This window comes from Brassica napus, chromosome C4 (assembly GCF_020379485.1).
Source record: "Brassica napus cultivar Da-Ae chromosome C4, Da-Ae, whole genome shotgun sequence".
Taxonomy (NCBI): Eukaryota; Viridiplantae; Streptophyta; class Magnoliopsida; order Brassicales; family Brassicaceae; genus Brassica; species Brassica napus.
Window position 1 is genome coordinate 60,533,229 of NC_063447.1, and position 24,824 is coordinate 60,558,052.

The 24,824-nt window shown below is 34.9% G+C and overlaps 4 protein-coding genes across 4 annotated transcripts; 2 read left to right on the forward strand and 2 right to left on the reverse strand.

Annotated features, from left to right (window-relative positions):
• Positions 1–557: 557 nt before the first annotated feature.
• LOC106391645 (haloacid dehalogenase-like hydrolase domain-containing protein 3) lies at positions 558–2,655 on the reverse strand. The gene is made up of 6 exons (XM_013832339.3): positions 2,148–2,655; positions 1,753–1,859; positions 1,386–1,494; positions 1,125–1,286; positions 853–1,026; positions 558–768 (listed from the first exon to the last, which is right to left on the reverse strand). The coding sequence occupies exons 1-6, from the start codon at positions 2,454–2,456 to the stop codon at positions 739–741; spliced, it is 891 nt and encodes a 296-aa protein (XP_013687793.1). The 5' UTR covers positions 2,457–2,655; the 3' UTR covers positions 558–738.
• Positions 2,656–11,231: 8,576 nt separating this feature from the next.
• On the forward strand, positions 11,232–12,248 carry LOC106431109 (late embryogenesis abundant protein M17-like). Its single transcript, XM_013871917.3, has 2 exons — positions 11,232–11,404; positions 11,513–12,248. Exons 1-2 carry the CDS (start codon positions 11,296–11,298, stop codon positions 12,049–12,051), a joined length of 648 nt encoding a protein of 215 aa, XP_013727371.2. The 5' UTR covers positions 11,232–11,295; the 3' UTR covers positions 12,052–12,248.
• Positions 12,249–12,860: 612 nt separating this feature from the next.
• LOC125586235 lies at positions 12,861–14,266 on the reverse strand. The gene is made up of 4 exons (XM_048756094.1): positions 13,787–14,266; positions 13,305–13,712; positions 13,054–13,252; positions 12,861–12,982 (listed from the first exon to the last, which is right to left on the reverse strand). Exons 1-4 carry the CDS (start codon positions 14,264–14,266, stop codon positions 12,861–12,863), a joined length of 1,209 nt encoding a protein of 402 aa, XP_048612051.1.
• Positions 14,267–20,315: 6,049 nt separating this feature from the next.
• Positions 20,316–22,004, forward strand: LOC106394624 (two-component response regulator ARR8-like). The gene is made up of 5 exons (XM_013835192.3): positions 20,316–20,755; positions 20,856–20,962; positions 21,053–21,130; positions 21,225–21,295; positions 21,427–22,004. Exons 1-5 carry the CDS (start codon positions 20,653–20,655, stop codon positions 21,734–21,736), a joined length of 669 nt encoding a protein of 222 aa, XP_013690646.2. The 5' UTR covers positions 20,316–20,652; the 3' UTR covers positions 21,737–22,004.
• Positions 22,005–24,824: the final 2,820 nt, after the last annotated feature.

The following is a 24,824-nucleotide window of genomic DNA, read 5'->3' on the forward strand; positions in this document are numbered from 1 at the left end:
CAAATGTAGACTTCTTATTTGTAATTTATTTAACTAAAAGTCTTAGGCCATGATTAACGCTGAAACCCCACATGGGGTTTTTTTTTTTTTTTTTTGTATGAGTAAAAAAAAAAAAAATTTAAAGACTAACCAATTGCGGACCGCTACGTGTCAGTGAGGTCCGCAAACAGTTCAAAAACCCACCGAATAGCGATCCTTATTTTGGCTTTCCTGTAACCGATTTTTTCTTTTTCTGTGGTCTTCCCACCCCACCTAAAAACCCCTTCGGATAATCCGATAATCCTGCTCTTATAGTGCAGTGGCCAACTCTGTTCATACATTTAAATATTAATGATGCATACCTCTGCATCATAAATATTTAGGTATAAAGGTCAACCCCTTAGGACTGACGACGGCGATCTATGAGATTTTGGGTGCTATTTTTAGGGCCATAAAGCAAAAGTCCCTAATGGGCTTATTCAAATATTGATGGGTGTTAATGTGTTCATATTTCAAACATTGTCGAGGTTCATGTAACTTTTATTGGCATGTCAAAAACTGTAAAAGACTTCTCGTCAGGTCCAAAACGATCATGAAGCTTTATTGATCTCTAATTATACATTTATTTATGGTCTTTTTTTTTACATATATCACACACAATATACTACAAAAGAGAAACCAAATATACAAAGCTGCTCACACAAAAAAAAAAGAGAGCTAAAACTGAAAGCCCGAACCATTTCTCTCATATGCTTTGCTTCAGACCTTGACTCCTATCCGTTGAGCAACCTGCAGCAGAACATTCATTTTAAGTTACCAATAGTAATAAACTCTTGAGAGGCTTGAGGGAAGTAGATAGATTCGTTCGTTTACCTGTTTAAAAGAAGTAACTTCACTTCCCCAAAGCCAAGCGTCACAGCCTGCATCTCTAGCGCCCCATAAATCATTCCTACGGTCATCTCCTACATGAACCGCATCCTCAGGATTCACACCTAACAACTCACAAGCTTTCAAGAAGATGGTTGGGTTTGGCTTCTCCGCTTCAACCTGCAAAAACAATCAAACCAAAACCAGTGAATACACACATACTCACTCTCAAAACATTTCAGATCACAAAACAAAAGATAGAGAAGAGGTTATGTTACTTCTGCTGAAACAGCCACAGCATCGAACCAGTCTTCGCATCTCAGTGCTCGTAGGAGAGGTCTTAACCGAGTGTCGAAGTTGGAGACAATGGCAACTTTTACACCCGCTTCTTTGATAGCCTTGAACACTTTCTCTGCCTCTGGATCACATAGCTTCCACGCCTGGCAAAGCAAATAGAGTGAATATCAAGAGAAAGAAACAAACAAAACTTTAAAGTGTTCTTGAAGCGTAATGAAGAAAATAGTAGCAAAGATCAAAACCTGTTCTGTAGTAAAATAGTCGTAAAGCTCCTCAAAGTACTGAGAATTCGAACAGCCTGTTGATGCACTCACTATATATTGCCAGAAAGGTCTCGCGTCGTTCACATACCTACAAAACAAATGAAGCATAAATCAAGAACAAGACATAAAGTTAGCACTCATCAAGTAAACTCTCCTTCAGCAGACAACAATCCAATCCTCCAAAGAGTTAATGTTAAACCTGACTTGATACAGAATTAATCTTAATTATATGATCCTTAATAATTCAATATCTATGTAAAATGTGGATTGCAAAAAAATGAAAAAAGTGGTGAATTTCTTGGAGTATAAGAAACACACACACGAAGAGGAAGGAGGATAGTGATACCTGAGATGAGATTGGCCCCATGGTTTCTGATAAGCTCGTCTGTATCTAGTAAGTATCTCAGCCTCCGAGTACTCAACTCCATACTTCTCTCCAATGTTCTTGTATATCTACACCAATTAAAAAAAAAATCAGAATTTCCAAATTCAAAACCTACATGTAACCTTCTACAGGTCTAAAATCTGTTAAAATTAAGCAATAATTTAATTACAAATCCATAAATTTCCCTAGATTTTTTTTTTTATATATGTAACTTTTATAATTAATCAAATAATTTAAATCAATAGTTTGTCAACTATCTAGGTCTCAATAATCAACCAGTCTAATAGTTAATTTTTATTTGAAGCATTGGCGCAACCGTTGGATCATACGAACTTGAAGAGATGATCACAACAGACCTGAGCCGTAGGTTGGGCGGGAACGAGGAGAGTACCAACGGCGTCAACGAGCAACGCCTTGTGAGTGAACTCGCCGTAGAGAGATCTCCTGTAATCTACGTACTCCTTCAACGCACCTCCCAACCCGTAGATCCCTCCCGATTCATCATCCGCCACAACAGCAGCAGCAGCGGACGACGACGACGAAGCAGAGGAGATCATCCGGCGGCGGCTGAGCAATGCTCCCCCGGTTCTCGCGGTACGTCCCGATCCGCGGGAGATCGAGGAGAGAAGTGTTGTCGCTAACCTACTGCTTCGTGACGACGCCATAGCTCTCTCTCTCTGTGATTGTTTGTTTGTTTGTTTGTTTCCTCCGTTCTCTTCTCCTCGCCTTCTTCCTCGAGATTATAAATGCGATTCGAAGGTGGTGATGAGGAGATGCGTGTGCACTTCCTTGGTGTGATATTACGGTCGTGCCCTTTTCTAAATCATCATCCGTTACTTTCTACCCCTATCCGTTAAAGGCTAATCAGTGGAACTGATGATGATGATGTGGCGTTTTATTAGTGTCCGCTGAGAAAAAAAGGTTTCATCATCATTATCCATAGTTTCTCGTATTATTTTAATTTTATAATAATAAACTTAGATTAATTTATTTTAACATTTTTTTTAATTTTGAAAAAATATAACTATACCATTAAAATGATAAATTGGCGTAATATAGTCTCTATATTTTTAAGTTAGAACCTGTTCTCTCAATTCATATAGTTTTTTTTTTGTTTAGACTAATTTTTAATGAAAAAAATCTTGTAGATGCCACCAATAAGTGCTTTAAAAACTATAAAATTACATTCTTATATTTTAAATTTTAAACCATATCTTTTTGTCTTATCCCACATGGCCACATCATTCAAGTCTTGTAAACTTCCATAGGATATGAAAGATGGGTTAGGGTTTGAACTTTGAAATCAAGCTTAGTTTATGTTTTTTAAAAGGAGATCGAGTTTAGTTTCTCTATCTAACTTTCTTTTCAAAAAAAAAAGTATAATAGCTTTTCTTTTTTTTGTTCCATAGAGTTTACTATCCTCTTCACGTTTGTTTGTTTGCTGCTTTGAGAAAAATGTATTGTATTCCATGTAATCTGATATTTTGCATGGACAAACATGTAATTTCATCAGTGAGAAAGTTAATCATCTCTTCTATTAAAATAGCAGTGTAACCCATTGATAAAAGTATAGTCCAACTATTATTTCTTTTATCTTTATCATTATTTAGAATATTATTTATTATGCTTTATGCCATTAGACCTATATTTAAATTATCAATTAAAAATCTAAATATTTTGTAACTTCCCTTTTAAGTTTCAACATTCCTGGACTCCTCTTATACGGTTATCAGATGTATTTGAACGTGTAAAAATAAATTATTAATATATGCTTCACTAACATATAATAGTAGACAGTTACAAGTTACAACTAAATTCTAATGCTAAGTTTTACGACACTCTTCGTCGTCAGAGAAGACCACTGTCAAGTTTGAGAGACCCATGGTATAATGTTTTTGTTCTGAAATTGGGACCATGGTATTTATCATCCACGGAATATTACGGCAAATTCTTCTATTTATGATATTTACTTCATTGGTTCATGTTTTTGGTTTTATAATTAACCTATCAAATATTTAATGTAACCATTATCTGTACTCTTTTTTTTTAACAACAAACGACCAATATTTCAAGTTTATATTAGATCAATATATATGATTTAATTGAATTTAAACTATTCGTTTAATATAACATGGCCACAATTAAAATTATTATCTATTTTTAATAAAAAAATATCTAAAGTTAGTTAATATTTATAATATCTCACTTTTATAGTGTACCAGATAATTATTTATGTTTTGACGATTGTAGTTTTCACGGGTTAATAGATCAAATATACAAAACATTTATTAAATATAAACCAAGTTAAACTAATAAATTAATTTTATTTTATTAAAAAATATCAAAACAAATTTCAAGTAAATAGACTAAAAATGGATTGATCCGCTTTAGTATATATTGATAAATGTTATGTCCAATTATTTATTCCATTTATTTAATAAGCCACTTATTATTCTCTTTACATAATTGTATTTAATTTTATTTAAACAATAACAAATACATTTGGTTGGTTATCAACAAGTAAATTTTTTTAACCCTACGTATATAACTCTACGTTTTTCAGTTAATATACATTTACCACTATGTTAGGATAACCCTACTAGAAGCCCGAGGAACGCCTTTCGTTCATTCTTATTCTTACTTACCATAAATGTATATAAATTAAATTTCTTTAACATATAAAAAAAAATTACAGAAAAATGTTACATATTTACATTTACAGAAACATAAAAACCAAAAATTACAAACCAACAGTATACTCACGGGTCAAGATCTAGAATAAACAAATATGATTACAAACAACGGCTATACGAGCATATGATTACAAAGAACCGAACGTATGCCTGATCAACTTTTGAATTGATATTATTTTATAAAATAGATTTTGATTAAGATTTATACACAAATATAATTACAAAGAAAAACACAAATATAATTACAAAGAAAAACAAAAATATGAAAGTTAAATTTAAAAAATAAAAAATAAAACACAAATATAAAAATTAAAATTCTAAAAAAATGTAAAACAAAAAATATACCCGCCAAAATCTAGTTGATTGATAAAATGAAAGTTGGAAAATTGGGTCCTGACCAATTATGTGCCATGCAAACTAATACAAGGGTACAAATGGAGAAACGGTCGATTTCAGAAGGACCGACCCCTTTTGAAATACGTGGCTTAGAAAATTTACCAACGGCCCCACATGTTTGATAAATATGGGCCACACGATTAAGAATATAGCTTGGCCCATCATGGATCATTTATTTGACTGACTATTAACGGGAGGCCGGATCCATTCTCCACCACTAGTGTGGTGGTAGCCGAGGGAGATGTTTAAATTCCGCAAGAACGATTACTAGTTTTGGTTTAGACAAAGAGTTATTAACCTCTAAATTTACCGGCCAATAGAATTTCATTATTTCAAATTCGATATCTTTTAGAAAAAGAAACAAAATATTATCAAGTTATATTATGTTTTTAAAATAAAAAAAAAAAAAAGAATAGCAACTACAGAAAAAAGAATAAAAAAATTATTTTTAACGTCGTCAGCAAAACACTAAACCCTAAATCATAATCTCTAAACCCTAAATCCTAATCCCTAAACCCTAAACCCTTGGGTAAACCTAAACCCTTGAGTAAACCCTAAACCTTTGGGTAAACTCTAAACCCTTGGGTAAACCATAAACCCTTGGATAAATCCTAAACTCTAAATAAAAACACTAAACCCTAAAACTCTAAACCCTAAATCCTAAACCCTAAACCTTTGAATTTTTTAGTGTTTAGTGATTTTGATTTAGAGTTTAAGATTTATCCTAGAGTTTAAGATTTATCCTAGAGTTTAAGGTTTATCCAAGGGTTTAAGGTTTAAGATTTAGGGTTTAGGGATTAGGATTTAGGGTTTAACGTTTTGCTGAAGACGTTAAAAATATTTTTTTTTGTAATTATTACTATTTTTTATTTATTTCTTTTTACTTTTTAATTTTAAAAAGATAATATAATTTGACAATATTTTGTTTTCTTTTTTAAAAGATATCGAATATGAAATAACACAATCCTATTAGTTGGTGAACCTTGAGGTTCACACTAGGGGGTGAACCCAAGAATAAGTTTAAGAGTTAGATCTTTGTATTAATGTATGAAGCTTGTTACACATAATTTTTTTTTTTGATAACTGAAAGAAATACACCTTTTTAATACATTTTCAGGATGAGTTTATTCAATCTTTTTTTTTTGTTAAGAGGAAAACCAGGTTTCAGTATTTTTAGATGCTTTTATCTAAAAATAATAACAAAGTAGTTTCAAATAAAAAATATGATAGAGAAGATATATAAAACATCATGGTTCATGATATGGGTTGATAAAGTCTCATGATAACATTGATCAGGGAACATAAGTCCATATACGGACCCATATTGGAGATTTTTGAGTGCAATTGCCATTAATGTTGAAAAACGACGTAACGTCGTTGTTAAAGTATCTATCATATCCAATATATTTTCGGAACTATCAAAGATAAAGCTTTCTGCATTTACCATTTTTTTTTCTAGGCCAAGTTACTTGTATATTTCTTCGGACAGGAGATGAAAGCATGCAAGTCAGCAAGTTAGTTTTACTTTTTACTCTAAAGCCTAACTATCCAGGTTGAACACTTGAACTCATGAAATATCAACTATCGTCCCCGAATCTATTATTGTCCTTGACCTAAAGTATATTGGTCTTATTTTTTCTTATTTTGAAAATATTATATAGACGATTCAAATACTATCTATCTTATTATGGTCTGTGTTTTAGCTGTATTACCAGAACCGTCCTATGAAAATCCACGCCTGATCATTTTTGCTTGCATCATGTTAAAAATCTACGGTTGATCGGGTTTACTTGCACCATGTTGAAGATTTTTTGTAAACATTTTCAGTGTAAACTGCATAATTATTTAATAAATCATTTTTTTTGAGAATTAAAACCGTAGAAGCATTAATGAACTTAGTCAAAACCACTAGACTAATGGAGATTTCACTATTGATCCGAAATTATGGTGATACTAGTGGTTTGTCCGCGCTTCGCGCGTATTGTTATTGATTATAATGTGTGTTGGATTTAAGTTGTCGATGACTTCAACATGACTTTGAACTTGTTTGGGTGGTTGCCACTTGAGTTCACGTAGCTGTTGTTTAACCATGGCCATCTAACGTCCCCACCTTAGTTGTTCATGTTTATTTATAAGAAACAATTGAGTTGTAGTGCAACCGGGGGGGGGGGGGGGGGAAGTTATCTGACAAAGAGCTAACTTCTCTAACTTTTAGTATTTCACTATGCTCTGTTCTCCGACTCGGTTTGTTTGTTTTTCAACATTGTCCAATAGATATGAGAGTGGCTAGGAAGACGAAGCTTAGTATATATGTTGTGATTTATGGTTTGTTAATTTGAGTATTAATGATGTGCATGTTGTCAAGGCTAATGGTCCACTCTCGATATATCACTTATTAGTGTTTTGTCTTGCGGATCTTTTTGGTTAGCTTTTAGTTTTAACAATTTATCTATTATAATTTAATATTATATTTACAGCTGATACAACACTGATTACACAGAAGATCTAACAACAATAAACCGTTTAGGCAAACGAAATCTAGTTTAGTTGTTATATTGTTGTTCTCCTTTCATGTACAAAGACTGAAACAAAACTTCTCACACCGGCAACCTTTGTGGTTGTCACTTTTTTGGCCACCAGTTTTTTGTATACATCTCCAAGACTGTTAAACATCCAGTGATTTTTCAACGATGAGAGTCCTATAATGTGGATATAAGAGACTTTTTAACCATGTGGATATAAGAGACTTGTTAACCAAGGCTGTTTGCATATGGTGTTTGAAACCTTTAGGTTTATGTTCTCTGAAATATAAGAGACCTGTTAACAATTGGTATAATGGAACCTTCTTTACTTGAAGAGAACCCGGTGATACCAATGGTTGCAGAAGATCACTGATACGTTTTTGTTAAGTGTTAACAAAGCAAATAAAAGATAGAAACCTTACTTTTTGAGGTAACTTTGGCTTGTAACAAATTCATGGTCGAAATAAAATTTAGTTCCAGAGGTTGCTTTAACGAAAAGGCGATCTGGAATTACGGCATTGGAAAACAATGAACATGTAAACAACTGAAATACATACATGTTACTAAATAAGCAGCTAACCAGATACTCATAACATCATTTACCAAGCTAGATTTTCTCTAAAATAGTGAAAAGAAAATCATGGTTAAGATTAGGCAAGAATATGAAATAAAAATCAAACCTGGTTTGCAGAAAACAGAGAGGCCAAAGTCCGTAGGTTTAACAGAAGAGTCTTCATCAAAAGAATCGAAAAGGAAAGACACAGCAGCACAAGCTGTAGCAAGACTCGACATTTGTCACAGCATCACACTGAAGCAAACACTGAACATAGACCATACATGAAGATTCGATTCATAGTCTTTAAAAAAAATAAAGAAGTAGAAGTGAGTATATTAATAATATTAGCATCAGTCAAGGTGGCTACTCAGTAAAGCTTGGGCAAATTGACAAACGATTCTATAGGAAAAAACTTTCGCAAATTTTTTGAACCTTTTTGCAATTAATGGCTCTGATCACAGTCCTAGTCTCCAACCTCCCAATCGGATCTGTTCATCACCTTATACGGTTATAGGTTTCGGAACCACCGCATCTCCACAGCCGGAGCAGTTGTTGCTGAAACAGATGGTCCTCGACGCCATCAAGCTCGGTTATCTCCATTTCGACACATCTCCAAGGTATCTCGATGAAGCTCTATCGGAGACGATTTCTTACCTCAAACTGACTTGACCAAAATATAACACCACAAACTATAATTTCAGGTAGCTTCCTACATGATTTAACTTTTAAATAACTCTATAAATTTGTTAAAAGGTTAGAAAATAAAAAAAGGACCTTGCGATTCTGTGTTCGTGTTATGCAAGAGCATGAGTTGGTCGGAATTACCGAACCGGAAGCCGTCCTTCGGGATTGGGTGAATAGTTTCTGCAACTTCAACGAACACAGTTTCATCTCTAAAATCTGATAGACACAGGGGCATCATCAAACCAAAAACTCAGGTTGCTTCTTGTAACATCAAACACTCGGTTCATAAAGCTTCTTTCAAGATATGTCTAAACTTAGAGGAATGCAATTGTGATTTTGTTTGAGAAAGAAAGTAAGCTACTAACCTGGAAGAAGAGCATGATTTACCAACGCTTCTCAGACGGCCTATATATACACAGAAACTGATCACCGGCAAATGTGAAATGAAATTGGAAGTTCAAAAGGTACGAAGCTCAGGCGGAGATCTCTGCGTCAGGAAGAAATAGGTCTGATAAAGGATCACAAATTAATGGGTCATAACTGGTTATATAAGGCTCAGTGTATGCAATCAAATGGAACTTACGGTACAGAAGCCCATTAAATAACACACAACACAATTCGGTTTATTTGTACTAACGAAGTTAAGCTGCCACGTAGCAGTAAATGCCCCTATGTAAACGATGATGTGGATGCATAAGGAGAGAGACAAGGCAACTTTATTGTATAAGATACATAGCTCTATTATTGGATCAATCAATTTTGTTGAATCGTACAATGCAACAAAATATTTTATTCTATAATTGAAGATCCATCGGCCCAATGAAAACATCTTATATATCCATTTAGTGACTGCCTATAATTCCTCTTATTCCTTGGTGGAGCTGGAGTATCCTCTCTTTTTGTGTGAATGCTAAATTGATTGCATCTACGTAACTTAGTGAAACACTTGCTCAAATAAAGGTCTTTCAAGTAAGATCTTTGTTCAGCTGTTACTCAAATGAATAAAGAGCTGGTATAGACAGAAACTTTTGTTGTATAGGTGGAGATCAGTTTTCCGCTTCTTAAGAATGTATTAGCCAAATAACATTAATACACTTGATATATGCTACGTTGAGTCCACTGCATGTTTGTGGGTTCAACATTACCAACGCCTCAAGGAAAAAAAAATTATAAGAAATAAATATGACGTAACTACTTGAAATTTTACCCAAGAAATGGTGGGAAGGTTTCATACTCCATTCCTAATGCCAAGACAAGAATTAGAGATAAAAATAAGACCTGTAGAATAAGTCTAATCAGGATTAGCATCTAATCTATGCTAGATTCCGTTTTAGCCTTTTAGGATAAATCCCCTCGAATGACCGAAACAGAAGCTTTCAAGTTCAAACTAATTTCGAGTGAAACAATCGCATATCTTATCACTATAGCATATTAATTACTAAATATGGTTGAAATCATAGTGTAAATATGGCAATCCTATTTTCAACTTCAAAATGAGTTATATAGCCAACATGACATCGTGACTGATTCATATTACTCAAGTCTTACTTTTACCCTTAATATATAGCAGATTCTAATGATTTTGCCTACTTAGAGGAAGAGTTTGAATTGGGATCCTTTGGTTGCTCTTGGAGGAATGTATACGTGGACATTATCCTTTCGAACGGTGGGTTTTTAAGTCTACGAATTGGACTTTGTTACAACTATTTCAACACGTGTAAACATCATAGGTCATGTATTGAGCATGTCATTTACACATGGAAGCACATAGAAGAGTTTAGCAACCTTTCCATGCATGTGACTTAATATTACTGGTTTAATGTACTGGATTATTGTATGTTATGTAAAGGATTTGAGAAGTTAAGGTAAGAGTGAATACTTAATATCTGTAAAGAGGCTTTTATTTATATCAAAATAAAACAGTACAAATGTTTATATTTTAGCATTGGTGTAACATATCCTGATTCTAGCTGGGAGAACTGCTAGCTGAGAATAAAAATTCGGTTGAAATTGTGATATTTGATTGTATACTTATCCACTGGTGTGTACTACTGTATACTGCCTTCTGACCAAGAGATTGATGATTAGTTATATTTGCACATACTATAGTTTTTGATTGTTTCATACCATCATTAGTATGATCAGTGATATTATTGTGGACACAACCATTAATTTGTAATAGAAGGGAAATTTTACAACAGCACCAATTGATCTTTAATTATTTTGTCGTTAGAACCTCGGTGTTTTGTTCATAAATCACAAATTAATGGAAAATACAAAAAATAAAAGAAAAGATAATCGAGGCAACATAACAAAAACTTAACTTGACGAAGGAACTATATATTAAGCGTGGAAAACGGATTGTAGTTTCTTATAATATTTGTTAATTCAGCGATTCTTCATCACATCTCTAGTTATCATAGATGATTACGTCTGCCGAGATCAGATATTAGTTGAACTCGAAGGGAATTAATCAGAACGAATGTGCTTATTGATTCACATTTTTGTCATTATCTTACCTCACTCGACATAATTGACCGGTCTCTTGTCGCCAAGTTTTGCCGCCCAACTATAAATAGATGTGCTGCGCTCATACACTCTTCACTACCCAAAAACAACATCTTCACTCACAACAAACCGAACAATTGCTAAAATGACAAACCAAAACATGGGCAACCTCAAGTCTCTCGCTCTCTTGGCTTTGCTCTTTTCCTTCTCTCTCGCTGTTTTTGCCGACACATCCAAAGACGCCGCTACACATGGTATACAACTATATATATAGAGTTTTTCTTTTTATGCTTTCACATTAATGATGTTGGACTGTTAACTACATGGCCTGACGTAAAATAACTTTTAAACCACACGTGCAGCTAAGGAAGAAGTGAAACCAAGTGAAGCGACCGATGCCATAGCGCCACAACAACGTGGTTGTAGATACGGATGCTGCGGAGCCTATGCTTATGGACAGTGCGCCGCTTGCTGCAGCCGACCTCAGGCCGCGGAGGCCGAAACCGAGGCCAATGACGTTGTTGTAGAGCCTGAGCAGCGGGGGCGTGGTGGTTGTAGGTACGGATGTTGCGGATCCTACGCTTTTGGACGGTGCAGCGCTTGCTGCAGCAAAGCCCAAGCTGAGGAGGCTATGAAGACCGAGGCTGTTGAGGAGAACGCTGTTGAGCCTCAGCAAAGGGGTGGTGGTTGTAGGTACGGATGTTGCGGATCATGGCGTTATGGACGGTGCAGCTACTGTTGCCGAGGTCCTCAAGCCGAGGCTGAAGTTGTTGAGCCCCAGCAAATCCGTAGATGTAGGTACGGTTGCTGCGGAAGGTACCCTTATGCGCGGTGCAGTGTTTGTTGTACCAAAAAGATGGCTACAGAGGAAGAGACGAAAACGGAAGAAGCTAAGCCATGAATTGGCGTGTAACACAAACTCTTATGTTTGTATGCATGGAATGCATGGTTATTACTATTACGTACGTGTGTCAAAATAAGAGAAATGTTTCAAAGCTCTATGTAGCTCAATAAAAGAAGTCTTAGGTTCTTATAACATGTATTTTGTTATGTGGTGTTTTCTCGTGAAGATTACAATAATAACAACTGTTTAATATCAAATCGTCACGGTATTTAACTTATAGTAATGAAAAGCATGTCGCTAGCTAGGTTAAAAAAAAATCATAGTATTGTATAATATGTCAATATGGTATCATGTAGATTTGCTATCCTAAGCTTAAACATTATGAATACTGACGGTGACAGCTGTTTACTATGATGATGGAAACATATATTTTGCGTTTTTCTAGATTTTATGGATATCCATTTATTTCTCGTTTCACCCTCGGAGACCTTTGATGCTATGCCACTACGGCCATCCTGTTCCCTTGTACTTGACCCAATATTTTTTTTTTTTGAACTTAGCTTTCAAATTTAAAATGCAGAAAAAGAAAAGAAATACAAGCCCATAAGCCATAGTTTGTTGGAGCAGCTAGAGCTCAATTACTTTCAACACACATTACATTACAGATCGAATAGGCAGTAAGCCCAATAGTCAAACAAGAAGTGGAAGAGGCAGACTTCGATCATCACGATCAGATCCCATGACGTAGTTAACGGAGGCTGTGCGATCGGAATAAGTTGAAGGAGGTGGTGATAAAAACGCTCAGATGAGCCATTGCTGCATCAGTGTTGAAGATCTTGAGGAGCTAGTATGGCGAAGCGAAAGGATCATGTCTTTGATCTTGCCGGTGTATCCGTGCGTTTCTCTCCCTCCAGGTCCAGTATATACATCCTTGCCAGCATAGACGAAGCAGCATACCAGTCGTCGATCGAGGACTTGTCAATTGAATCTGCATCAAAACACGATCCCAATTCTGTTCAGGGCGAATCCCACACCTTGGAGCAAGGCGACCCCAAATACTCCAGGAGTATTGGCAGTTGAAGAAGAGATGGTCTCTGGACTCTTCGGCTTGATTGCACAAGACGCAAGCAGTATCTGTTTGAAACCCCCACCCTCTGATCCTGTCTCTAGTAGGGCACCGATTCAAGACAAAGAGCCAAGTTAGGAAGCTGTGTCTGGGTATCCCAGCTTTATTCCATACACCAAGGCACCGAAGCTCCTGCGAGACAAATATTTTCATAAATTTTGGCCATACTGTAAGTATCTGATACCTTTCCATCAACCTCCCATTCATAATAGTCCTCACTCTCATTAAGGTTTATTGTCGTTAGCAACGCATGAATGTTGACCAAGCGCTCTGATCTTGCAGGGGGTAGCATCCAGTTATTGTTGATATGTAGAGTGGCTAGTGTAGCATGATCAGGAATTCCCAGCGTGGAAGCGCTACCGTCAAGCAGATAAGATCTCAGGGAGCCGTAAGGAGACCAATTATCACTCCAGAAGAGACAGGACTGGCCATTCTGCACTCTTAGTTTAACACAACTGAAGATTTTCGAGCTCAGTTTCAGGATCTTGTTGACCTGCCATGAGTAGCGACGGTCAGGGGGCATGATCCAAAGGTTGCTCATGTTACCATTCAACACCTCTGTCTTGAACCAAGCAACCCACACCGAACCTGACTGGAAGAACAAGAGCCAGATAAGCTTGAGGCAACACGCCTTGTTCCAGATGGAGAGGTTTTTAATTCCCAAACCTCCTTCCCCTTAGGTTTTGTGACTACTTTCCATGAAACTCTCGCTGTATGGTGTTGCTCTATATCCCCTTGCCAAAGAAAGACCCCACAAAGGGAATTTATCCTTTTTACGCAGGCTTGAGAAAGGATAAATGTTGAGCACCAGAACGTGGTTATGCCAGTGATAACTGTCTTGATGAGCAGAAGACGTCCAGCAAAAGACAAGGATTTAGCGCTCCATGATGAAAGCCTGCTTTTGATCTGCTGAAGGAGTCCTTCACAGTTTAAGAGCGACAATTTCTTCGTGCATAAGGGGACACCTAAGTAGCGGACCGGAAGAGTACCCATAGGCATGCCTGTTGAGAACTTGATCAGGTCCGTTTCAGCTTCCGTTATACCTGAGGCGAAGAAGGATGATTTTTGCACACTAACAGCAAGACCTGATCGCAGTTCAAACTCTCGAAGTACGTGCAACTTGACCCAATATGAATGGACCTTCATCGAGTCCACCCACTGACCCAAAGCGGAATGTCCAAGCCACGCTCTCGACACGACAAACATAAGAAGGTGTATTCAACCAAATATTTTTATTGATTTGTATTAAAATGACAAAATCACTGTTATTTAAACATAAATTTTAAAAATTTATTTAAAATGTATTGTTATTGAACTTGTTATTTTATAAAAAGCTCTGAAAATATCGGTCACGAACTACGCCGTTCCCGAACATAAGGCTTCATAAAAGAGTTGTCACTTGTTTGGTATTTGGGACATACTTCATCAGTCCGTCGGTTCTGTCCCCACTAATCATCACCCTTGTATAACTCATGAAAAATCGGATTAAAATTAACAATTTACATCCTTATACTAAAAGTTCAAGTAATTATTTGAACTCTAGCTTTTTTTCCCCAAAGTATAACATACGATATCTTTTGGTATATACAGAATGCATGTGCATGTTTTTTGTTTCCTATAGTTTCCTGAGCACGTTTTTTACCTCCTTTGATAAACTGAACTACTATCGGTAAAGTAGACAATTACGTAATTTTCTGTAAATTAAACGTGACTACAATCTTCTTAACATCGAAGCGTAATTGATTGATTTTATGTGATACATCCGTCATGAAAGTTGGATAGTTTGGCAAGATATGGTTCTTATTGCTTCCACCCCTTCATCAGATTTGGTACTACACCTTAATATAATATCAACAACAAAAATATAATATAATAAATTTACTTGTGGCGTTAAAAAGGAGTTTAATGTGATCTTTATGAAAAAATGAAAATTGCATGGACATAATTATATAATCTTTTTTTTTTAACTCTGAAAATTGCATTAGTTTAGTCCAAAGACTATACAATCCAAAGGGAACCGAGAAATACATAACCAAATAACCCAAAAAACATAGAGTACTAAAACTTAGCACCACCAACAACAACAGAACGTATAGGTCACGGCCTCCCCATCATATCTTCCAAAACACCATCCTCTTAATCATCTTCCCTGCTTATCATCTTCCAACATAGCACACAGCCACTCTGGAGCTCCTCGCGCAACGTAAGACTGATACCTCATCTCCATGGTTACACTGTCCGCTACCTTCGCAGCACATCTATTCACTCTTACTGATGCACCGTTCAAACTCCACTCATTTATTTTCTCTAGATCCTTTCTCATCTCTGTTCCCTGGTATCTGAAAGCCGGCCAAGCTTTAGGTCTCAGGACATAATTATATAATCTTTATCTGTTGTATTATATGATACGTAATATAAAATAAAGATTTGGTGTGTTACCTTTCCCTTGGCCTTGTGTTCCACCGGAGGGGCAGCCATATATCATAGCTTGTGTCCTAACATCGCTTGTAAGGGCATTTTACATTTCGATTATTTTATATTTTACGGATTAAAGGCTAATGATGAAACCATCTAGGGGAGAAGAAACACTAAGTACATCGACATTTAACTTAATTAAATTTCACATAAGTGAACTTTCGTATCCCATATGTACTCACAAAAGAGTGTGTATATACGATATAATTACCATTAGAGCATAGCCGTTTCAACAAAATGCCACTTGAATAATGGAAATGAAGAAAAAGGGGTGAAAATGATTGATCCCAAGAATGATTGGAATCTCTCGATATAGCCACTCGTTTATTTTTCTTTTCTTTTTCTTTTTTCTTTTTTTTGGGGGGGGGGGGGGGTTTAACAGTACAAATTTTGAATATTTCCCTTTTATTTTCTTAACAATACTAATATGATTCTATTAGAAACAGAGGGATTTAAGGTCGATCACAAGCAATCTAAGTTATTAGAATATGCGAAAGTTAAACGTTTCGAATTGTTTCTTTTCTTTTTTTTTCCTGTCGACAAGTCGTTAATATTCTCAAAGTAGTTCTCAACGTACGGTGGAATCTTTTTTAAATAATAATAGATGAGGTTTGGTTCACCGAATTAAGACCATATATACGCTCATTTCCTTTATGAAAATCTAGTTATCGATAATGATATCACCGTGAGCTAACGTGATTCGGTACTAATTTATTCACACGGAAACAAATAAGTACATAAATTTATAATTAATAATGTGAGCTTATTGGTAATTTGGTATACAAAATTTTAACATATTTCGTCAATTAAAAACCGATTGGGTACAACCACTACTAATACGCGCCCATTTATATCGCTTTCTTATTAATTGGGTGATTTTAAGGAACATAATTTCACAACGTTAGCAAAATATAACACAACCAGCATGTGTATATCAACTCATGAGAAATATAAACTAAGAGTGGTCAAGTGATATTTTTTTTGTATAATAGTTGATATCAAGATTCAAGTATCTTTTTTTTTTTTGACATCAAGATTCGAGTATCCTTATCAATCATGTTTTGTCAATATGAATGTTTTCGTAATTTCTCGTTAAATAATATGACAAATTAGGGAGGGGGGGGGGGGGGGGGGGGGTATGTGTTAAAATTAAAATAAATAAATCAAGGACACGATCTACCGATATCTTCTCCCATGTCACATGCCAACGTCTCTCTATGCGTTAGTAATATTCGTGACACTGACTTTGCATTTATACCAGTCTTCAATCGTATTGATGGATAGAGTTTTGAATTGAATATAAAATAATATCAAAGCTTATAAGTTACTAAATATTTGCCGGATTTGATTTGAGAATTACTCGTTAGGTTTATTTCAACTAGTCAGATCATACAGTTGCAAACCTTCAAATTGAGGATCGTATGTTCTTACTATATGTGTAGAACAAGTCAAATATTTACTTCAATTTGGTTATTTTACATGGATTCTACATTTGTGATAATAAACAATCTTGATAATGTTTTCTCGTTTTCAACTAATGAGCTCAGGATACATCATGACAATCTGATAAAGACACAAAGATTCCATCGACCGGTTATTTTTTTATTTAAATAATACACAAATCTATTTTTATTTACTGTTGAAGATGAAAAAGGGATTGAAAAACTCCCGAAGACAGGTTTAATTCTATATCCAACATTTTTTCGTAATGAATTTTAATACATTTTCGATGCCATAATGCGTAAAAGATGTTACACCATCATAAAACTTTGGTGTAAAATGGCTAATTTAATTTTTGTGCATTATTATCTTGTTTTGATAATTAAGAGGTTTTGTTGTTAATAAAATGGCAAATTAGTCCCATGATTGAAGAGCTGGAGGCAGCAATCTTCACTTCCTCGTCCCGAACGACTGCACCGCCTGTCAGTGGACTCCTCATCGTGCTGCCAGTGAGGTGATTTTGAACGGGCTTGCGGCTCCGTGATGTGTTTCTCTGCGATGGTGTTGATGATAAAGTTTTTCGGAAGTTGTAGGTTTTTGCCTGGTGTAACAAGGTTTGAGGGTGCCTTTCTTTCTGGGAGCTCGCGGCAACCTGAGGCTTAGTCCGCTCATACCTCCCCGTTGGACCATCGATGTTACGCTACCTCCGGTTCATCTTGACGAACTTTCTTCTTTGTAATAGTTTCTGCATTTTTCTTATTAGATGCTTTGTTTAGGTTTTATTTCCGTTTTTCTGCTACTAGTCTTCTTCGTCTTTCTGTAAAAAAACAAAAAACTTGGTATAATCAATTTAACATTTTACAAAAAAAAAAAAAAAAAGGCAAATTAGTCTTAACTACCACTAGCTATGAAAAACACATTTGTTCTTAATCTATGTCTGTATCATCCGATTTACATCCACTTAATATTTTCACTACTCCACTAATTGGTGGTCTTCTTCTTCGGAATTTTTTTTTCAGAATTGTAGGGTCAAAAGTTGTTATTATGAAGTTATGAATGTGTTTTGAGGGGAGGGGTCCTCCATCATCAAAGAAATATGGACGGTTGTGCTGGAGTTTAACGAGACAAGATCTTGATAGGATAATATTATTTGACTATAGATTTCTAGTTATTAAGATTCAAAGCATGTCTTCCCGACACATCGTGCATTTCAATTTCATGATCATTCTATTCATCCAATCGCTTTTTAGTCAACTCCCCGGTCCTTTGACTCTAGCTTCTGATCAATCTCTTTGATAGCTAAACTGAATGTGTATATATAATCTTAGATAAATTTTGTTTGTGTCTGGTTGAACTTCAAGGTAAATAGAGGACATTAAAAAGACTAAAAATCGAGTGGTGACATTCGATTCAGACACTATTTTAGTTTTCGAGTCTAAAACGATTCCATTCATTCAAATACACGATTTGAAATTAACTTGTTGATGTTGACATTCGATTAGACACTATTTTATAAAGCTGATCGTATATTAGATAACTAATCTTAGCACAAATGACTTGCTTTCCCATATCATATCTAGTTGTGTGAGTAAATTTTAGTTTAAGAAAGCGAATTTATTAAGAGGAGACAGAATTTTTTTTTTGAAATTACTAGAAATCTTATGGCATAGCCAATATAGTCTGTTAACAAACAAAACAAAAAGCCATAGTCTTACAGTGTTATTTTGTTTAGGATAACACAACAAATAAAAAGTGAAACTATCAACAATAAAGTGATCATACAATGGAAAAACTAGAAGAGAAAAAAAGTTGAAATGAGAAGGACAATATGAAACCCACTGACCGGGTGATTGTGGTTGAGTGGCAAGGAGATGGGACTGAGACACCAACACGTTTCAGGTTCGATCCACATGATGCGCGAAACTAAGTTACAATTATCCTGGTCACCTACACGGATATTGGCTTATGCTTTAGGACCCATTTGAATGCCCGGAGAGAAAGTCTATCCTTGGGTTGCACCTCTCCTTGGGGATTAGTCTGGTTTCTCCATGGCTTTGGGATACCCCAGGTTAATCAAAAAAAAAAAAATGGAACCTACTGGAGCAATGAGAGGGGATGGTAATTGGGGGGACTTTCATGTGTCCACCATACTTTGGATACGTGTCGTCCAGATACAGATGATGCTACAAAGATAACGATGATGATGGGCATGACCATGGTAGGCAAATCTTTGGCAGATAATAATCAAGTGAGCATTGCCATGTCCTTGCCACTACCGCATAACCCAACTGCTACAGTTTCACATTACCAACGAATCTTACTGGCATGCATACGAGAAGCGCCACCGCCATTTCACATTTATGTCATTCTTTTTTTTTGTCAACTACATTTATGTCATTATTTTAACATTATACCAAAATGCAAGAAGTTATGATAACTGAAGAATTATTCTTATGGTATAAGTATTACTTATAATATTCCTTTTGCCTTTAGTGCGATGTAATATTGTATTTTTTCATAAAATAATAAACCACGAATAGTTGATTATATTTTGATGAGAGTGCTTGCATGTTCTTATATTACCAATAAGAAACCTACATTTGGTTGCTATTATATAATGCATATAAAGTCTGAGACAATAAAAACTTACAAAGCCTTTAAAAAAGTGAAAAATTAACCCAAATAAAAACAAAGTGAAACAAAACAAGTAATTTGATCCAATTTTTTTTTTGATCCAAAATAAAAACAAAACAAGTAACATACGCCCTTCTTCAAAAACAAAAAAAAAGGTAACATAAAATTACATCCAATAACTAAATGATACGAAACATGAGACGTCACATCGAGTTGCATGAATCCACAGAGTCCACAACACTAAAATGCAAAATACAGATAGGGACAATGAATCTTTTAATCTATGTGGTCCGATGAAAATCTTTTGAATAAACCCACTCAGCCAAGAAGAAAAATATTTTCACTAACAAAACTTTTTGGAAGAAACGATAGATATAGCCATTTAAATAATAAAATTGATAGATATAGTTAAACTATATCAATGCATATTTCATTCTCTTGAATACATTTGTTTTCAAACGTTAAATCAGTAATGGAAAAGTGATTTACCAACAACCAAACTACTATATTGCTTGTATTATTATTAAGTTCTAAAACATTTGGTTGGTCGTTTCATTTTTAATTTATAGTCTAAAACAAGTACTATCTATGGGCGTTAAGAACTTGAAATAACAATGCACGTGGTTGTGATAATATATATTATGTTAATCAGATCCCTTATCTTCTTATCTTAATCCTACAAAGTCTTCGGTGGATAAAACAAATCCTTTAAAATCTTCATATAGATTTCTTTTCATTATTTTTATCCATTACAAAAGTTTCTTTATTTTCTCTCTCGTTGTCTTCTTAGAACATTACTTTAAACTTGCTTAGTCCGTAACTCAAAGCTAGATCCAATCTTAGTTTTATTTTCCTGTTCGTCTCTCTGTCCTCTCTCTTGATCTCATTGACAACTCTCAACAACATTTCCTGAAATAAACGAGCATAGAGAATCTTTTATATATAAGAGAACGAAAAACAACAAGAAGCTGGAAACTTTGCATATGGGTATGGCAACAGAGTCACAGTTCCATGTTTTGGCTGTTGATGATAGTCTAGTTGATCGGAAAATGATAGAGAGATTGCTGCAAAAGTCTTCATGTCAAGGTAAACAGCAGAAAATGGCTATAGGATCTCTCAGCTTTGTTATTGGAGAAAGATAGAGAGAGAAGATTCTAAGAAAGTTTTTTTTGTTTCTGTTTTGCAGTAACTACAGTTGATTCAGGGTCTAAGGCTCTTGAGTTTCTGGGTTTGAGAGAAAGCAATGAGAGCAACGACCCAAATGCACCCTCTTCATCACCTGTAACACATCAGGTTTAGTTATTTATTTATTTATTCACTATTCAATTGAGTTTTTAATCTACACAATTCATAATATTGAAGTTTGTTGGTAGCGTTGTGCAGGAAATTGAAATAAATCTTATAATTACAGATTACTGCATGCCTGGCATGACTGGTTATGATTTGCTCAAGAGAGTTAAGGTATTCTCTTCTTGCTTTTTCTTTATGGTATTGTATAAAAACAGAAAATTTTGATTTCCTGAGAAATTTACATTAAGTTAATATGATTGTGTAGGAATCAGCAGCATTTAGAAGCATTCCCGTAGTGATAATGTCATCTGAGAACGTTCCTGCTAGAATCTCCAGGTAAGCATTTGTTTCTTAATTTACAATTAAAATTTTGAATCTTATTTGTGAGTTGGCATTAGTGTTACTTTAACTTTGGACCGATAGAACCATTAACAATGTAGATAATGTCCTGAAAATGTGAACAACAGATGTCTGGAAGAAGGAGCTGAGGAGTTCTTCTTGAAGCCAGTAAAGTTGGCTGATGTTACCAAGTTGAAACCTCATATGATGAAAACCAAACTGAAGAAAGAAAGCGAGAAACCATCAAAAGAAGATAATGCAGTTTTGAAACATGAGATAAGAAAAGATGAAGAACCATCCGTGATTGAAATCTTGCCTCTACATCAAGACGTTGAACAAGAACCAATGTTGAGTAATAATAAGAGGAAAGCAATGGAAGAAGTGATATCTACTGATCGATCACGTCCTAAATACAATGATATCACAACCTTGGTTTGACCCTTTCTCTCATTCGGTGTCCTGCCGAAGTTTCTATAACAAAAGACTTTGCTTCAGAGTTTTTTTCCTTAGGTTTGTTGTAGGAATGCTTCTTCTGGTGAATACAGGGCTAGCATAGAGAATGAAGAGGAGAGATGTATGTAGTCTGTAGATATTGATGGTAATGGACCTATCATTATGAAAAATCAGTAAATTCCAAGTTAAGTTTATTTTTCTTAGTTTGCTGGTATCAAAACAAACTCAAGAGTAAATAAATTTTACTTTCTTATTTTTCCATGTTTTGTATGAGTCTATGATTTGTTTCCAGGAAAAATAAAACGGTCCCAAAACAAAACACTTGAGTAAGATATATGAGACTTATGAAGCTTTTGTCTAGTTTATGTAAGGCCTTTATAGGCTTGAATAGTACTCTTGTCCGGAATCACACCAGGTGCTGATTGGGCGGTTAGTCCAGATCACGATTTACCGGGTATTACTAGGGGTCTAGAAAGTATTTTCTCCTCATCAGCCAGCCTTATACTTTCTCACCGGCTGAAGATCTTAACTACAACGATCACTCCACTCCAAAATCCATGATTCATATCATATCAAATGTATTCTTACCCTTACACACACTTTGAGTGCTTAATCATACCATTCATCACTACTAAACATTTCTATGAGTTGTGCTTTCTTGTCGTAAAGACTATGTTAAGTTAAAAAAAAATAACTTTGTAAATGCTCTCATCATGGACTTTTTTATGATAAGTATATACAAAGATAGTAAACGCCTTTGCTTGATTGATAATTTATTCTAAGAAAATTCTACTACGAGATTCCAACCATAAAATAGAAAGCTGTGTAGAAAAATGATTTGAACCATAAAGATATTAAACTACAACATATTTTCTTGAAAAAATGACCTCTAATATAGATTTAAGGTCCCAAAGGAAAGGGATCAAGCTTGATGAATATTTTTTTTTTTGAAAACTTGAAAAATTATTGAACTATTCCGTTTGTTTGCATGTAAGAATAGATAAGTGTATTCCCATTGTTCAAAGTTCAAATATTGGAAATAAGGTCCTAGCTTTATTTTAATTAATAAATTATGCTTGAATGTAAGAAACTAAACTGTTTGTAATTTGACAACTGTTATTAGGGGCTCTAAGAATATCTCATAAAACATTAAATGTATTTTTCCTTATTACTCTTTTAATTTCAATTTAGATACTTAACGAGTGTATATAGATTGAATTGCTCTAAGCTGTGTATATGGGCATAAGAATCTATCAGTGCCAAGTGTCAAAATACAATCATGGCCGTTGATTATGTATTTTCAGATACTTATTAAAACCGAAAAAGATAAAAAGGTTTAAAAAAAAAAAAATATTCTGTGGGACCCATTAAATCTGATTCAAGGACCCACATTTAAATGGCTATAGGATTTATGTTTATCTATTCTTCTTCACACAGTTTCTCATATTTCACAGAAATGACTTCTTTTTCCTGAGCTGCACTAAGGTTTCTCTAGAAAACTTTCAAGGTAATTTTTCTAGCAAACTCATCATCTTCATCCTTTTCAACAACTTCACAAATTACTAAAACTCAGATTCTTCCTTGTTAATTTTAATTTAATTGATAACGAAAAAAAATTAATTTAATTCTGTTTTTCTACTCTCTGTAAAAGACGACGTTCATAATATTCCCTTTTCCTTACGTACTCTCTGAATCTTTAATCCACATGAAAAAAATCTTTATCAATTCAAAGAGAGAAAGAGATCAAATCTTTTTTTTTTGTCAAAGTTATGTAAGAATCAAGAATCTCGTCAAACGGAATCTCTATCCAGCTGCTGTGACGTTTCAGACGTCGCATACTATGTAATGATCATAAACCCTCGTGAATCCAGTTTGACCTACTCTGTTTTTCATCTCTCTGTTATTGCTCTGTTTCTAGGTGAGGAACAAGGTCGAACTCTGTATTCAAAAAACTACCGCCAAGTATCTTGAGAAGACTTACCAAAGCTGATTAATTTTCTTGATTCCATATAAAGTTTTTTTTGTTGGGCTTAGTTTCTTACCTGTGCTCTCATTGATCACTACATGAAATTAGTAAATGTCTCTTATTTTTCTGGTATATATTTTTTTAAACTATAATCTACTTCTTTATTTTTCTAAAATGGAGAAAGAAATATACGACTGTAAAATTATTACTATTGTTTTTTTACTTCTCTTATTTATCTTTTCATAGTTACCACATATACAATTAAAAAAGTTACAGACAATCTAGCAATAATTTTTTTTACAGATACAACGTAAAATCATCAATTCTATATAATAAACGTAGCAGCAGTGATACCATCTGATGATGACATTAAAAGGATATTGTTTTCCTTGCCGAGATGTAAGGCCCCTGGCCCAGATGGTTTTACAGTCGAGTTTTTCACCTCAGCTTGGGATTTAATGGGGCCAGATCTTGTTAAAGCTGTCAAGGATTTCTTCATCAGCCTTATCCTCCCTCGCCAGACCAATGCTACTGTCCTTTCGCTTATTCCAAAGTCACCGGGTGTTTCTTCACTGTCATACTTTAGACCTATTTCTCTCTGTAATACGGTCTATAAAGTTATATAAAAAATTTTGGATTCCCGCTTAAAGGAGATAACAGTACAAGCAGTTCAAAGAAATCAAGCAGGTTTTGTACAAGACAGATTGTTAAGTGAAAATGTTCTACTTGCTTCCGAGTTAGTGGTTGATTTCCACAAGCAAGGTAGGACTAGGCGAGATTGTCTTCAGGTGGATATTACGAAGGCTTTTGATAGCATCGAGTGGAGCTTCATTCTCAACATCCTTAGTGCCTTTGACCTGCCAGCGATGTTTATTGATTGGATAAAACTGTGCATCACGTCACCCTATTATTCAGTAGCTTTGAATGGTGAGCTGGGGGGTTTTTCCCTGGAAAGAAAGGATTGAGGCAAGGAGATTCAATATCCTCATCCCTCTTTGTTTTGGCAATGGACATTCTCTCAAAAGATTTGGATAATGCAGCCACAAATGGTGTATTTACTCCTCATCCTCAATGTCAAGATCCTTTAATCACTCATTTGAGCTTTGC

Bases quoted from the DNA above. Each gene is read 5' to 3' on its own strand.
- LOC106394624 (XM_013835192.3), top strand. From the start codon at position 20,653: ATGGGTATGGCAACAGAGTCACAGTTCCATGTTTTGGCTGTTGATGAT. The intron at 21,131-21,224 runs GTATTCTCTTCT...ATGATTGTGTAG, and splicing joins ATTTGCTCAAGAGAGTTAAG to GAATCAGCAGCATTTAGAAG. The intron at 21,296-21,426 runs GTAAGCATTTGT...TGTGAACAACAG, and splicing joins GTTCCTGCTAGAATCTCCAG to ATGTCTGGAAGAAGGAGCTG.
- LOC125586235 (XM_048756094.1), bottom strand. From the start codon at position 14,266: ATGAAGGTCCATTCATATTGGGTCAAGTTGCACGTACTTCGAGAGTTT. The intron at 13,713-13,786 runs GTTTGGGAATTA...TTGTTCTTCCAG, and splicing joins CAAAACCTAAGGGGAAGGAG to TCAGGTTCGGTGTGGGTTGC. The intron at 12,983-13,053 runs GTATTTGGGGTC...GTTTTGATGCAG, and splicing joins CAACTGCCAATACTCCTGGA to ATTCAATTGACAAGTCCTCG.
- LOC106431109 (XM_013871917.3), top strand. From the start codon at position 11,296: ATGACAAACCAAAACATGGGCAACCTCAAGTCTCTCGCTCTCTTGGCT. The intron at 11,405-11,512 runs GTATACAACTAT...CCACACGTGCAG, and splicing joins CAAAGACGCCGCTACACATG to CTAAGGAAGAAGTGAAACCA.
- LOC106391645 (XM_013832339.3), bottom strand. From the start codon at position 2,456: ATGGCGTCGTCACGAAGCAGTAGGTTAGCGACAACACTTCTCTCCTCG. The intron at 1,860-2,147 runs GTCTGTTGTGAT...TAATTGGTGTAG, and splicing joins CCGCCCAACCTACGGCTCAG to ATATACAAGAACATTGGAGA. The intron at 769-852 runs GTAAACGAACGA...GTTCTGCTGCAG, and splicing joins AAGTTACTTCTTTTAAACAG to GTTGCTCAACGGATAGGAGT.